This window comes from Pelophylax lessonae (assembly GCF_965119305.1).
Source record: "Pelophylax lessonae genome assembly, chromosome: 12".
In the NCBI taxonomy this organism is placed as follows: domain Eukaryota; kingdom Metazoa; phylum Chordata; class Amphibia; order Anura; family Ranidae; genus Pelophylax; species Pelophylax lessonae.
Window position 1 is genome coordinate 27971937 of NC_138779.1, and position 15752 is coordinate 27987688.

The following is a 15752-nucleotide window of genomic DNA, read 5'->3' on the forward strand; positions in this document are numbered from 1 at the left end:
GGGAGTTGGAGTAGGACACCTGATGGTAATTATGTGGCGATGGTGTTCACCGGTTCACAAGGTGTATTGATGGGTAAAGGGCGAGCAGAGAGCCCTGCGGGTGTGGTGGTGCGCTCAAACACGAGGTGTCATGTTTGTGCGCCGGTGGCGGGGTACAAGGTCCTTGTATGTGCTTTATTTGATAAATAAAAATTGGTAGGGACCCGTCTTGGGTACGGCTCCCTGTGGTTTGTCTGGGTTGTACCTGCTAATAGTGGTGTGGTCTCCGAGTCGGTGTTTTGCGTCTGGAGGCCTACGTTTGGTTAAGCAGGTACGTGACCGTACGGCTCCCTGTGGTTTGTCTGGGTTGTACCTGCTAATAGTGGTGTTGTCTCCGAGTCGGTGTTTTGCGTCTGGAGGCCTAAGTTTGGTTAAGCAGGTACGTGAAGTAGTGGTGCCTACAAGGACCTTGGGGGCTCCAAATTTCAGAATGTACTTACTGTTGCTGGTATGATTTATATATGTTATTTATACAATTTGGTTTAATAAAAGGCTGCTTTGGCCGTTAAACTCCAATTATGGTGTCCAGTGTTTTACTTGGGTAAAGAAATAAGGTAGATTGTTGGTCAAGCAGTCACAGAGACAAAATCATCTTTTATACCCTAGTCAAGCAAGGCCCGGAGTAAGGGAAGAAGAACCTAGACGGAGGGCCAACATGACAGGGTTAAAAGGGGGTTTGGAGTGGCAATTCAAGGAGGGTAAAAGGAAATAAGGGAAACTTACTGGATTGGTGGAGCGTAGGGAATAGGTGGGGCTTTAGGGCTCAAACAGTAGGAGGGCCCTGGAGAGGTCTTCAGTCACGAGAGAGACAGCATTGAAACAACTTCCCACCCTCCCTCCCCTTTTGTTTGGTGCTTAAGTTCTTGTGTGATTTTGAGCTGTTTTACGGGGTGGTGTGTCAAAGGCAGCTGGCGGGGTACAAGGTCCTTGTATGTGCTTTATTTGATAAATAAAAATTGGTAGGGACCCGTCTTGGGTACGGCTCCCTGTGGTTTGTCTGGGTTGTACCTGCTAATAGTGGTGTGGTCTCCGAGTCGGTGTTTTGCGTCTGGAGGCCTACGTTTGGTTAAGCAGGTACGTGACCGTACGGCTCCCTGTGGTTTGTCTGGGTTGTACCTGCTAATAGTGGTGTTGTCTCCGAGTCGGTGTTTTGCGTCTGGAGGCCTAAGTTTGGTTAAGCAGGTACGTGAAGTAGTGGTGCCTACAAGGACCTTGGGGGCTCCAAATTTCAGAATGTACTTACTGTTGCTGGTATGATTTATATATGTTATTTATACAATTTGGTTTAATAAAAGGCTGCTTTGGCCGTTAAACTCCAATTATGGTGTCCAGTGTTTTACTTGGGTAAAGAAATAAGGTAGATTGTTGGTCAAGCAGTCACAGAGACAAAATCATCTTTTATACCCTAGTCATGAAGGCTTACCAGATGTAGTGGAACCAATAAAGTATACACCTTTTGGGTCATTCAGGCTTCTAAGAAATAGATGGACTTGATACCAATATGATATCCAAAGATCAATGGCTCAATCCTCCAATGTCATCCATTCATAGGGAATGCTATAGCCACCAGCAGTAAGAGCAGCAAGAAATCCTCTTCCGGACGCTCAAAAAATAAAACATAGTGTGTATCTTTTAAGACATTTAATACCATTAACGATCCCAAACACGCCTCCAAGACAACCACTGCCTTGCTAAAGAAGCCGAGGGTAAAGGTGATGGACTGGCGAAGCATGTCTCCAGACCTAAACCCTATTGAGCATCTGTGGGGCATTCTCAAATAGAAGGTGGTGGAGGAGGGCAAGGTCTCTAACATCCACCAGCTCAGTGATGTCATCATGGAGGAGTGGAAAAGGACTCCAGTGGCAACCCGTGAAGCTCTGGTGGACTCCATGCCCAAGAGGGTTAAGGCAGAGCTGGAAAATAATGGTTGACAGCTCAAATCGCATGACAAGTCACATCCTATTGTCGGCAATGGCCACGTTCAAATCGATGCAATGCCAACTTTGCAGTGCTGCATCAGTTTGAAAATGTAGCTCCTGCACTAGTTTTGGGTGTGACTTGCATTGACATCTGTGTAGGAAGCCGCATAGATGTCTTCAAAGTCGCAATGAAATGCGGCTTTAAAATCGTTGCGATTTCAAATGAAGTTGCACTATTTCAAAGCTGCATTCAGTGTGAACGAGGGCTTAGATTGTAAGCTCTAACTAGCAAGGCCCTCTGATTCCTCCTGTATTGAATTGTATTGTAACTGTACTGTCTGCTCTCATGTTGTAAGGCGCTGGGGAAACGCTTGGCGCTATGTAAATCTTGTGGTATAATAATAATAAAAATTTGTTACATGTATTTATATAGCGCCAGCAATTTATGCAGCTGTTTACATTGTACATTCACATTGTTCCCTGCCCTCAATGAGCTTACAATCTATGGTTCCCATCTCACATGGATCCATACACATACTAGGCCAATTTAAAAAGGAACACAGAAATAAACCACATATAAGCGGTAACTGAGCCCGCCAGGTAATGGCTGATAAAAATCACAATAATGGCCATGAATAATGTCAAACAATATGTAATGAATAAAACATCAAAAGTTTAATTATAAAATATAGTTCCAAAAATGTGGATCCTTGATGTGCAACAGCAGTACACCTAAGGCAAAAGTGTTCCCTATGTCCGCACTAATAAAACCAAGGTTATTAGTGCGGACATAGGGAACACTTTTGCTTTAGGTGTACTGCTGTTGCGCATCAAGGATCCACATTTATGGAACTATATTTTATAATTAAACTCTTAAAGTTGCATTCATTACATATTGCTTGATATATATATATATATATATATATATATATATATATATATATATATATATATATATGTGAAAATTATAGGATAAATGAATTCATTTGGATTTCTCCAATGTGTGAAAACATCAATAAGTGTTCGGCCGCAGGCCGGTGTTTGTGGGAGGAGCTAGCGGGCTTTATAGCGCCGCCCTTCCCCTACACCGGCCTGCTGCTGGGCGCTCGAGTCAGGTGTTCTTCTGTGTCACCTGATCGCCGCCAGAACTTCCGCCTTTGAGGACCGGACTTCCAGGCAGGATCGTGGACGCCGCAAGCCTTCTCCGCCGCCGCCGGATTCTCCACCGCTGTCTTCAGTCTCCTCTGCTCCCAGCGCCTCACCGCTGCCAGCCGGCCTGCGCCTCCTCCGTTGAACCAGCCACCACCAGCACCTCTACTGCTGCCCGCTGCATCTCCCCGCTGCTCAGCCGGGACCAGGTATTTATTGGGGTGGGGGGGGGGGCGGCTGCCACCTGCACACATTGCCTGCCTCTCAAGGCCACGGCATTTCTTACAAACAGCACCACATTGCCTGCCTCCAGTTAGGCCTCGGCATCCACAGGGGGGGGGGGGGCTCCTGGGGTTCTGGGCACCTGGCCTGCTTGGGGGACTCTGACAGATCCAGGGGGGGATGTGAAAAAAAAGTAAGAGGTAGGGCGTTGTTCATTTGCCATGCTTCACCCTTGCTGGGCATATTCCCATGCAGGGGGGGGGGGGGGGTTGGTCGGTCAGGCTCACCTGCCCGCCGGCCGTCCTCCCAATCAAGCAGCCCCCCCCCCCAGTAGGGGCCACCAGGCGCCCCCAGGCCACGGCCTGTCGGGGGGGGCTCTTGGATTTGGTCTTGGGTAGGTGGAGGGCACCATACACTCATACACACGCACTTACCTACCCCCTTGGGTCAGGAGGGAGGTTGGTGGCAGAGTTGGGGGGGGGGGGGGTCTCACTACATTCCACAGGGTTACATGTTCCCGTGTTGGCTCCCATTACATACTATCCACACTGGGGGGGGGTCATGTGTCACTGCTTCTGGTTGACCAATTTCCTTATTCCTCCAGGATCACGCCATGTCCTTCAATGCCGGTATCAGGTACTACTGCCTGGCGGCAGGTTCTTCCTGTGTGTTTTTCTCACGGCTCCGTATGCTGGTAGTCTTCACAAACGCCACTTCTGCGTTGCCCTTAGGCACTGCTAGGCCAGTCTCACACCTCATTGGGCCTCCACACACATCTTAGTCACCTTTCGGTATGCCTATACCGGTAGCCTAGGCCGTCCGGTTACGCTGCAGGCACACATCACACCTTCGGTATGTCACCAGCAGGTGCCTTGGTTCCTGTTGTTCCTTTTCCACCTTCACCACCCCTGTGCCACCCACAATACTCATGTCATTGTCCTTCTCGGGGGCACTGCATTTGCTGTCTGCACCTCAACTGTGTTGTACGTCGTCATGTGTTGTCTCCTCTGTCAGCCCCCCCCCCCTCCCCGTAGGGTGAGCGAACTGGCTGCTAGGGTTCAGGTGCTGGCCATTACTCCCCCTTCATAGCTGGTCCCGCGAGGCCAACTTCCCAATCTCAACACGGAGATTCTTCGCCCCTCGGGCCAAACCATAGTTAGCGCTTCGCTTCACCCACCTCATGGGTTTACAGTTAGGGCCTCACCTGTCACGGTCATACGTTTGATTCTTTACTGTCACCGAGAGACCAACCTTCCCGCCACCACGTTAGTGGCTCATGCCCCACGTCCAAATCATAGGTAGAGTCTCTCGCCTGCTGCTTGGCATCTAGCAGGGCCTCACCTGTCACGGGGTAGTTAAGTTCTTGGCCTCAAGGCACTAGCTAGCCAGACAGTTTTTCTTGGGGCTCTCGCAGTTGTTAATTGGACTTTGGTGTTCTATTTTTCTTTCAACAGCGTGCCTCTAGGAGCCATTTTGGATGAAGGATCATCCTCCCCCTCCACGCCAGCCAGACCTGGCACCCCAGGCAGATCTGGTACCCCCAGAGGTCATCGGAATCCATCCCCGCTGGGCTCTTATGGATCTTGGACCATCCCGAAGATCTCGGCGGTCCTTCGCCAGAGGGGCATTCCGTTCCCGGCCACGGCTAGGAAGGCTGAACTGTTTAGGATCTTGACTGAGCACCCAGAAGATCCTGGACTGGGCACCAGCTCTCAGGGCTGTGGGTCGGCCATGCAAGGAACTCTGGACTCCATCCTGTCTTCTCTGCAGTCAATCGGCGACAGACTGACGAAACTGGAGGACGCCAGTCCAGCCCACGGGGTTCCTCCTCCTCCCTTACCGGTGCAGGCTCCTGCCCCCATTAGCGAACAGGGTAGGCCCCCAGTCCCCCTCTTCCCCTCTGCTGCGGTATCTCCCATCATCACCCCGGCACACATGGTCCCCCCAGCCCTCCGCAAGGATATCCTGGAGGGGAAGGATGTTAACCTGGTGGCTCTCCTTATTGCCTCCCAAGATGTGGTGGAGAATAAGGTCTACAATTATGGGGATTTGTCCGTAGTGATGAAGGCCAGAGACCCCAGGCTAAATAAGAAGCTGACCATCCCTGAATTTGTCCTGGCTTTCGGGATTTACAGGGATGTGTTATGCTCTGTCTACCCACATCGTCGGGAGGAACTGGACCTTTATCTTCACAAGGTTGTGGATTTGGGCCATAAGTACGGGGGTTTTACCTTTTTCGTCTTTCACAAGTCAGTGTCGGCCAAAGCAGCGGCTACCTTGGCACAATTCAATGTGCGCTTTGATTGGAGCCTTCTGGACACTGAACTTTTTTGCAGGCACTTCGCAGGATTGGTGCCTCCCTCTTGCGCCACATGTTCATCCACCTCGCACTCTGCCAACCTTTGCCCCATGGAGACTGAGTCCTCCACGTCCGGGTGTTAGATATAACCTTTTGGGGCTAAAACAATGCACAGGCAGACAGTCTGTTGTTTCACTGAACACTGCTTCCTGTTCTGAGCAGGAACTCTTCTTTATTACTCTTTGAGGCATAGACAAAACATGAACTCACAAATGTAACACTGCCATCCAGTGGTCATACAATGTAATAGGCACACAATAATGACATATAGTATTTGTTGCTGATTAAATACAAACCTTGTATGCTAACACCGGGGTCCTGGGGGGGGCTGGCAGATCAGAGCAGCGTGGCCTAAGAGACAAACTGGGTCACCCAATCATTTACCTAGGCAAGGCCCAGGTCTGCAACAATTTCAATGGTGGGGCGTGTAGTTTCAGTGCCTGCAGGCTGCTTCATGTTTGTTCTATCTGCTTCAGGGCTCACACCAAGTCCATGTGTCCATCAAGGCTCAACCCAAAACAATGACTAACCGGGGTCAAGATCGAGGTACTGGCTTTTTACCTTCAGTCTCACCCATCTCCGCACCTGGTCGAGTATTTGGTGCAGGGGTTTTCAGGGGGGTTCCACATGGGGTTGGTGTCTCTACCTTCAGGGTCACTTGAATGCCCCAATCTACTGTCTGCTAGGGAGGACCCGCTGTCAGTGGACCTTCTGATCAGGAAGGAAGTTCAGGAAGGGTTCATGCTAGGCCCCTTTCCCGATCCCCCCTTCACCTCCTGGCGTACTAACCCCATTGGCATCTCCACAAGCAAATACTCTAATAAAAAATGGTTGATCATCGACATGTCGGCTCCTCATTCCTCTAATAACCCTAGCCTGAATTCTCTTATCCCTTCAGCTGAGTTCTCTCTCCACTATACCACCGTGGACAACGCCATCCAAGCCATTTTGGGGGCAGGCCATGCTGCATGGCTCAGCAAGACAGATATAGCCAACGCCTTCAAGCTGTTGCCCATTCACCCCTCTTTATGGCATGTTCACGGTGTTAAGTGGAGGGAGGAATATTATTTCGCCATCAGGCTCACATTCGGATCCAAAAGCAGTCCTAGGATTTTCGATACTTTTGCCGAGACGCTCTGCTGGCTTCTTCTGAACATCACCAGGTGCCCTACGGTTTTACACTACCTGGACGACTTCTTGTTGATTGAACAGGGCAACTGCACTCCTGTCAGTTTGAGGAGCACCGTGGCCTTGTTTTCAACCTTAGGGGTCCCTCTTTCACCAGGCAAGACGATTGGACCTGTCACCAGGTTAGATTTCTTGGGGATCACCTTGGATTCCATCTCCATGCAGTCCAGCCTCCCTGAGGACAAGCTTGGGCGCATTCGAGAGGTGGTAGGCAGGTTCTTGGAAGGAGGGTCTTTTACGAGGAAAGATCTGCAGTCGTTAATTGGGTCTTTGAATTTTGCCATGCGCATCATTCCCCAGGGCAGGTCATTCATCTCCCGTTTACTGTGTCTATTGCCAGGTCTTCCGGAGGGTGTTGCCACCCACCTGGATCCCCCAGCCAGGGCGGACCTGGCCATGTGGGTGGAGTTCCTGGAAAGGTGGAACGGCGTTTCCATGTTCATCCCGCCTATCTCACCCCAGTCCCCTGTGCTTTGGACGGATGCGGCTGCTCATACGGGGTTTGCTGCCATCTTTGGGGATTCGTGGTTCAGGGATCATTGGCCGGCTGAGTCACTTGCCTTACCCGCTTTCCGGGAGACCTCGGCGTTGTTCGAGGTATACCCTATAGTGGCAGCAGCTTTCACTTGGGGTAGGTGCTGGTCAGGGATGGCAGTTAAATGTTTTAGCGACAATAAGGCAGCCTGTGACATCATTAATAAGGGCCGGTCTGCATCCCTGACCATCATGAGGCTGGTTCGCAGGCTGACTTTGTTAGCAGCCACCCACCAGTTTTTCCTTTACTGTGAGCATATCCCGGGCCACTCCAAAGCAGCTGCTGACGCTCTTTCCCGGTCTAAATTACAGGTGTTCTTCAACCTCCACCCAACGGCCAACAGATGCCCCGCTCGGACCCCGAAGTTCGAAGAATTAATCCTGGACTAGCCCGATTTGTGGCGCATGGTCGGGAATTGGCCCGGATGGCTCTGTCGGCTAACACCAGGAAGGCTTATGACCGAGCCATGACCATCTTCCGGAGGTTTTCAGCGGAATTCGGGTTGCACGACCACTCCGTTCAGACGATGGTCGCCTTTGCAGCTTTTTGCCACCTCCAGCTGAAACTTTCTGCCAGCACCATCAAATTGTACCTGTCGGGGGTTCAACATCACATCCTGACGTACCAGCCGAACTCGTCACCCTTTCTTAGGGCATACCCAGTGAAGAACCTTTTGAAGGGTATTGGCAAAGTGGATCGCCATACCCCGGTCAGGCGGTTGCCAATCGATGGGGAAAAATTCCGGGCTCTTTCTGATTTGTTGGACATGGCCCCTTTTGAGCCCTTTACGAACTTAGTTGTTAAGACCGCCATGTACCTGGCCTTTTACGGCTTTCTCAGGCCCGGGGAGTTCTCGGTGGCTTCCCTGTCAGAGGGTCGCACATGCCTCCTCAAACGGGACTTGGTCAAACGGGGAGATCACTACGTCTCGACACTTCGGTGTTCTAAGACCAGGCAGGTGGGACACCCTTTGTCCATCCCCTTGTATCCATCGGGGAATAATTGGTGCCCTGTCAAGGTCCTGGACAATTACGCAGCTCAGACTCAGAGCTTGCCCAGCTACTCGCCTCTTTTCACGTTGCTGGGCATTCCCCTCACCACGTCCAAGTTTATATTCTACATCCGCACTTTATGTATCAGGCTGGAATGGGACCCTGCGGCACATTCTGGCCACTCCTTTAGGATAGGAGCGGCGTCAGCTGCCTCCGGCAACAACACGCCAGGTCATATCATTAAAAGACTTGGTCGATGGGAATCTGATGCCTTTCAGATATATATTCCTCACCCCGAGAAGGAGTTGAGGTTAGCTTTTAGTAGGCTTGTAACATGAATTTGGGTTGTCAATAAAGTATGTCATTTGCTTCCTTTTTGCCCTCTATTTACAGGCCTACCCCCTTACGTCGGTTCTGGCACACCACACCGACTTTCCATAACAAGGGTATCCATCACTTATTTACCGACCACAAATAAATAAATATATATATATATATATATTTATTCATGACCATTATTATGATTTTATATCAGCCATTACCTGGGGGTCTCAGTTAGCTCTTATATATGGTTTATTTCTGTGTTACTGTGTTTTTGAGTATCCATCCTGGTGCTCTTTTTCCCCCCGGGTGGTTATTGCCATACCATGGAGAGGGTGCTGGATCCTTTTTATTAGCGCCGCATCTATTTGTGTTCACAGTGTTTCCAATTTAGAAAGGAGCAAATCATGCAAATTTCATGCAGATAGTGAATTGAATTCATTGGAACAGTTTTAGTATTTTAATTGTGACATGCAATCATCAGAAACAACACTAGCAGTCAGCTAGGGTGACTTTTCCAGTTCCAGGAAAGACTGAAAGGTTAAAACAAAGTATTTTCCATGACTAGCAATACATATCTAGTGTAGAACAGAGAAACTGGCACATTGATCCTGAGACACCAAGTCACAAAAGAACTTTAGGCATGCCAAAGTTGTCAGTCCAACATGACCACATTTGATGCTGTTGCTTGATCGGCCACTTTAGCATGCCCTAGGTAATTTAGCAGCTCCATGAGTCAGAACCATTGTTTTTAAATCATATATGTTTTAGTCATCATATTTATTGGCTTGTGCCTGAGCTAGTAATATAACGCCACATAGAGTGGCCTGTGTTACCTTAGGACACATAAACGGAGTGGGACTGGCGGAGGTGAAGTTTCCCGGGCAGTAGAATCCAGCAGCGCACAGTCCTGTTGGTGAACTCAGCCCACCACTGGCACAGAAATGTCCTACATAGCATGAAACACAGCTGTCCAAGGAATAGCCTCCTGTTTAGAGAGACACGGAATATAAGGAGAAAGCTTGTTATGTACAGGACAGCTTTAGAAATACAAGAACTGCTGTCTAGGAGTCTTACATGCATGTCTTTCCTCTGTATAAAGAGCCACTCCAACTTTGCACACATTCTCAATAAAAATGCAATATGTGATATAATGCAGAATAAATATGCAACATAAACAGTTACAGTTGGTTTTGTTCTTTTTCCCCCATAGTCCATCTCAGTGGAAAGCAAGAGAGGGTGGCTACGTTCTTACAAACAATGGGACCATTGAGAACTAAAGTAGCCATCCTTTAACAGGAAGTCCAATCGCAGCCAGGATTTTGGAGATTTGGAGGAGGCTGAGAGCAATAAAAGGGACTTTCTGAATTAAGAATACAAACTAGATTTGTGAGTGTGTGTGAGAATTGAGGCAGTATGGATAAATAAGGAGATTAACATGAATTACCCTCCTTTAGTAAATATATAATAGGAAATGCCACCATTTTCACAATCCCTTCTGCTACAAGAGATACCGGGGAAAACACATATGCCGCAAGACTAAATAATGGCGCTTTTCCACTGCATGGAACCGAACGGTTCGGCTCGCTTTTGTGCTTTTTCACTACATGGAACCGAACGGTACGGCTTGCTTAAACAGTACCACCTCAGTTGTGGTTCCAACAGGGCCGTACCGGTACCATATCCCACAATCCTTTGCATGCAGCCTTGACTGTTTGTCACTACTAGCCACTGATTGGTCAGAGAATCATTGTTATCCCACCCACTTACTTTAGTACTACTTTAGTGGAAAAGCAAACCATACCAAACGGTACCGAACCGTTCCAACACCGTACCATGCAGTGGAAAACCAAACCGGGCCAAGCAGGGCCGAGTAGAGCCGAGCTGGTACTTGCAGAGGAAAGTGCCATAAGAGACTCCAGTTACCTGTGCTATTCTTCAGTGTTCCAATAGGACAAGGCTTTGGTGATGCTGTCCCTTCAGGGCAGTAATGGCCAGGAGGACAAGGGCCATTGAGTGGAAAGCGGACAGTTTTCTGAGGGATGATGTCTGTTGCTTCTCCTTCACAGTAATATCCAGCTGAGCACAGCCCTGCACAGAGATGGTGACCAGAATGGTACAGAGCTGTTGCATCAAGAGAACGTTAAATGCCCAGTTGTTGAATATACATTTATACTCTGTACTTGGACAAGGGAACCAAGCTTCACATGCCATAGGCTCATACAGGCCATTAACCCCCATGATATGTGTCATCAAGAGTCTATCCACCAATTTAAAAAATACATCACAACTGCAGGTGAAATTCATCATAAAGCTTAGGTGACATTTTGGCTGTTAACATTAAAGTGAAGCTTTGGCAAGGCAATAAACAGTAAATTATATACAGACTCATTAAGCCTGCAAATTGGCTTTAAAACAAGTTCTCAATGACCTCTGTAGCTGCAGGCACCATGAAGCAATAATCTGCAAAGATCACAGAAGAAGCTCTGAAGTCGATCAAGTTGGGTCTTGCAGCAGTTCCTCTCCCCCTACAAGTAGTGTCTCATTAGCTCAGTTCTTCCCTCCCATCAGTGGCTCAAAAGTTTAGATTCTCCCAGCCATCAATGATTCAGAAGCTCAGCTCCCACTTCCTTGCAGTGACACAGGAGCTTAGCTCTCACCTTTTAAAAGGGATTTAGAAGCTCAGCTACCCTTTCCCAGCAGCGGCTAAGCCCAGCCCCCCCCCCCCCGCTTCTCCTTCAAAGAGTGGTTCTGAAGCCCATTTCTCCCCTCCTATCATTGACTCAGAAACATAGCTCTCTCCTCCCAGAATCTATGTAGTAGCTCAGCTCCTACTTTCCCAGCAGTGGCTGTTCTCCCCTATGCTCTTCCCCCCCAGCAGTGATTTAGAGCCCCTGCTCCTGCCCTCCCAGCAGTAGCTAAGCGCTCCTCTCCCAGCAGTGAAAATGCTCCCATTCTCCCCCCCTCTCAGCAGTGTCTAATCTCCTCTTCTCCCCCCTACCAGCAGTGACAAATCTCCTTTTTTCTCCCCTTCCAGAAGTGACTCAGCAGCTTACCATGTTTGAAATAAGGAGCTGGATTGAACGTCTTACCATCAGGCTCCCAGTTGGCCTCTCCTCTGCAGTATCTGCCAGCTGGGCACCGTTTACATGAAGCCAGTGACAGGGCTCCCTCCATAGGGTTGAAAGTGCCAGCCGGACATGGGATTGGTGCTGCAGTCAGGGCTGGACAATAATTACCTGAACACAAATAGAGTATTATTATGTTTTCACATCCATATGCTATGGTAACCTATACCCCCTATAATGATTCCCAGACAAGCGGTCCTGGCACTTTATGCAGAAATATTTCCATGGGCACCTATTGCATCTGAATTATGTAAAATAAATGTACAGTCATATTCTGATGCTCAGGGTATTGATACATTACTCCTAGTAGAGTTTTTGGCTCAATGTCTGTCATGTAAAAATATAAGACATGGGGATAAGATTCCTGTATTTTCAGCAAAAATAAAAAAAATGCTAAAAATGGTTGTTACCTCGAGGACAGTTGAGGGGCTCCACTGTAGACACATGCATACAGCTGCTCCCTGCAGGGCAGGGAAGGCATGCACTTGCTCCAGCCATAGGGCTGAATGTGCCTGGGTCACATGGAATCTCCAAACTGCTCCCAGTGGGGCAATAGAATCCAGCTGGGCAACGATAGCCATGAATGTCATCTGACGGACAGGAAACGGAGTTGCCCTCTTTACAGACATATCTGGAGACACAAAAAAATCCTTCATCAGTAGATCATCAATAATGTCTAATAATAAATGAGAAATAGCAGAGAAGGAGACACACTGCAGAGTATTATCTTGGCCTAGTATTTGCTGGAACAAATATTTATGCATGCATAGTATTTGTGCTTTAATTTATAAAATGCAAAATCATTTTCTCCCTTTTTTTTAACAGGCATCTGCATTCAGCTACTTATATTATTGATGGGAGAATAGTGTGACCACATGTCCTGGATTGCCTGGAACAGTCCCGCATTTGGCATCTACATCCTGGGTTTCCGGGCACCTTCATTCGGGGACAATACAGTGTCCCAGAATGAAATAGACACAGCCACCCTACCAACTATATTGCCAAAACTGGTTGCTAGGGCCGCCTGGCGTCTAGCAACCAGTGTTGTCACCTACACAGAGTGAGGCCAAGGCCAGCACCTAATTCTTAACTCCACCTCTACCCACCACCTCCTTCTCTGGTCCTGCGGCATGTAGAGGTAAGGAGTGACTAGGTACTGGGATCAACTTATGTGTGCGGTGTGCGCTGCTGGCTCTGAGATTGGTTGCCCAACTTCTCCTCTTCCCTCCCGAGTCCCAACTGAAGAAACAGAAACCTGAGAGGGGACATTGTTCTCATCACCAGGGGTCGGGCTGGGGCGTCACATGCCCACCTCAGAGGTTCGGAGCTCCAGTGTGTCAGCCTGGTGGCAGGCTGTGGGTGCCAAGTTGCACTGTATCTGGTGGTAGGCTATGGGTGGCAAGTGACATGATGCATTTGGTGGCAGGTTATGGGTGGCAAGTGACATGCTGCATCTGGTGGCAGGCTATGGGTGGCAAGTGACATGCTGCATTTGGTGGCAGGTTATGGGTGGCAAGTGACATGCTGCATCTGGTGGCAGCCTGGCAGGCTGTGGGTGGAAAGTGACCCTGGCAAGTGACACGCTGCATCTGGTGGCAGGCAACAGTGACTGTAGGCAAGCTGCATCTGGTGTGAGGCGACAGTGACACGTTGCATTTGGTGTGAGGCGACGGTGACACGCTGCATCTGGTGTGAGGCGACGGTGACACGCTGCATCTGGTGTGAGGCGACGGTGGCACGCTGCATTTGGTGTGAGGGCGACGGTGGCACGCTGCATCTGGTGTGAGGCGACGGTGGCATGCTGCATCTGGTGGCAAGTGACAAGCTCAGGGTTCCCACTGATTCTGCATTAATCGTGAGTTGAACTATGTGTAATGTAATAATAGAAATAATGTGATTTGATCATCCTGACACCATATCAAGCATGGTTACCCTATGGGAGAGTAGGTACTGAGAACTGTTGTGAAACAAAACTGAATGACATTTTGAGGTTGATTTACTAAAGGCAAATATACTGTGCACTTCAAGTGTAGATGTTTTAATTCTGGGAGGAAGCTTTAATAATGAGGGGGCGCTCTGTTGATTTGTATCATCCGATCATGTACAAGCATGCTGTTTTTTATTTTCCTTGCACATGATTGGGCAATCTTTGCAAAGTGAAGCTTTACCTCATTTACTAAGCTCTAGAGCAACTGGACTTGCAGTGCGCAGTATATTTGCTTTTAGTAAATCAACTCCAAAGTGTGCTAAAGCAATGCATATTAGAAACAACTTATTTTTCTTCAAATAAAAAAGCCACTTATAGTCTCCATTAGAAATCCATGTGACAGACTGACAATGACATAAGAGAACAACTGGAAGACATGGGCAGAGTGTTGTCAGCCTATAACAAGAAACGCCCGAACAAGGACCTTCATATCAAGAGGACCAGGGATTGTGTCAATAAAAGTTGCAGGTCTAAAAATATTGAAAACACATGAAAACTTACATGAAATTGTAGTGATTGCCTTAAAATCAACTTTATGATGAAAGATTAAAACCCTTTCTACTGATAAACTTATCCTGACACTTATAATAAAGGAAATGTATACCATTAAGAAGTGTGGCATCACCCCCTAGTGTTTATAATACATCATGACATTTTCACTCACTCCCCAATCCTTTAAGTATTTTGAAAGAAATAATAGAAGTTGGGAGTAAGTTTTATCAAGTAAAATGTCTGTTTCCTTCTCCTCATGCCACTATATAGTCATTCCATAGAGCCCCCTGTATACAAAACTTCTATTTATGGTGGATCAAATGAAAGTGTGTAATAATATATTCAGCGCCACAGCTCTCCTGTTTTCCTAAGCGGAAAAATACTTCTGGCCACACTCCGATATGTGATTATAGTCTCCATGTCATAACTTTTTTGTTTTCCCATATACCTGTGATGGAACCTTTGTTATCTGCAATATTGTAGTGGACATGCATAGTGCAAATGTTTTATCCTAAAAGTTCAAAAATTCTATCCAAAGAGATCAATGATTCTGTCCCAAGAGTTCAAAGGTTTCCGTCAAAGAGCTTAAAAGCTCCATCTTAATCTTTCAAAGGTTCCGTGCCAAGAGTTCAAAAGTTCCATCCCAAAAGTTCAAAGGTTCTATCCCAAGAGATCCAAGGTTTTATACCAAAAGTTCAATGCCAAGAGTTCAAAAGTTCCATCTTAATCTTTCAAAGGTCCCAAGAGTTCAAAGGTTCCATTCAAGGAGTTCAAAGACTCCATCCCAAGAGTTCATTGGTTCCATCCAAAGAGTTCATTGGTTCCATCCAAAGAGTTCAATGGTTCCATCCAAAGAGTTCAATGGTTCCATCCAAAGAGTTCAATGGTTCCATCCAAAGAGTTCAATGGTTCCATCCAAAGAGTTCAATGGTTCCATCCAAAGAGTTCAATGGTTCCATCCAAAGAGTTCAATGGTTCCATCCAAAGAGTTCAATGGTTCCATCCAAAGAGTTCATTGGTTCCATCCAAAGAGTTCAATGGTTCCATCCAAAGAGTTCAATGATTCTGCCCAAGAGTTTAAAGGTTCCCTCCGAAGTGTTTAAAAGCTCCATCTTAATCTTTCAAAGGATCTGCCTTAAGAATTCAAAAGTTCCATCCCAGAAATGTAAAGGTTCTATCCCATGAGTTCAAAGGTTTTATCCTAAAAGTTCAAAGGTTCCATGCCAAGAGTTCAAAAGTTCCATCTTAATCTTTCAAAGGTCCCAAGAGTTCAAAGGTTCAGTTTCAGGAGTTCAATGACCCCATCCCAAGGGCTCAAAGGTTCCATACCATGGTTCAATTCTGTCCTGAGAGTTCAAAGGTTCCCTTTAAAGAGCCCAAAAGTTCCATCTTAATCTTTCAAAGGTTCTGTCCCAAGAGTT

At 47.6% G+C, this 15752-nt stretch overlaps 1 protein-coding gene across 1 annotated transcript in view; it reads right to left on the minus strand.

Annotated features, from left to right (window-relative positions):
* The window catches only part of LOC309568829 (uncharacterized protein), a gene marked incomplete at its 5' end in the record, with an annotated part of 291543 nt that overhangs the window by 99494 nt on the left and 176297 nt on the right, over positions 1-15752 (minus strand). Inside the window, 4 exons of the mRNA XM_082274615.1 lie at positions 9561-9712; positions 10651-10815; positions 11817-11963; positions 12263-12483. Coding sequence (XP_082130741.1) covers positions 9561-9712; positions 10651-10815; positions 11817-11963; positions 12263-12483 — 685 coding nt within the window. The remainder of the gene's footprint in view (positions 1-9560; positions 9713-10650; positions 10816-11816; positions 11964-12262; positions 12484-15752) is intronic.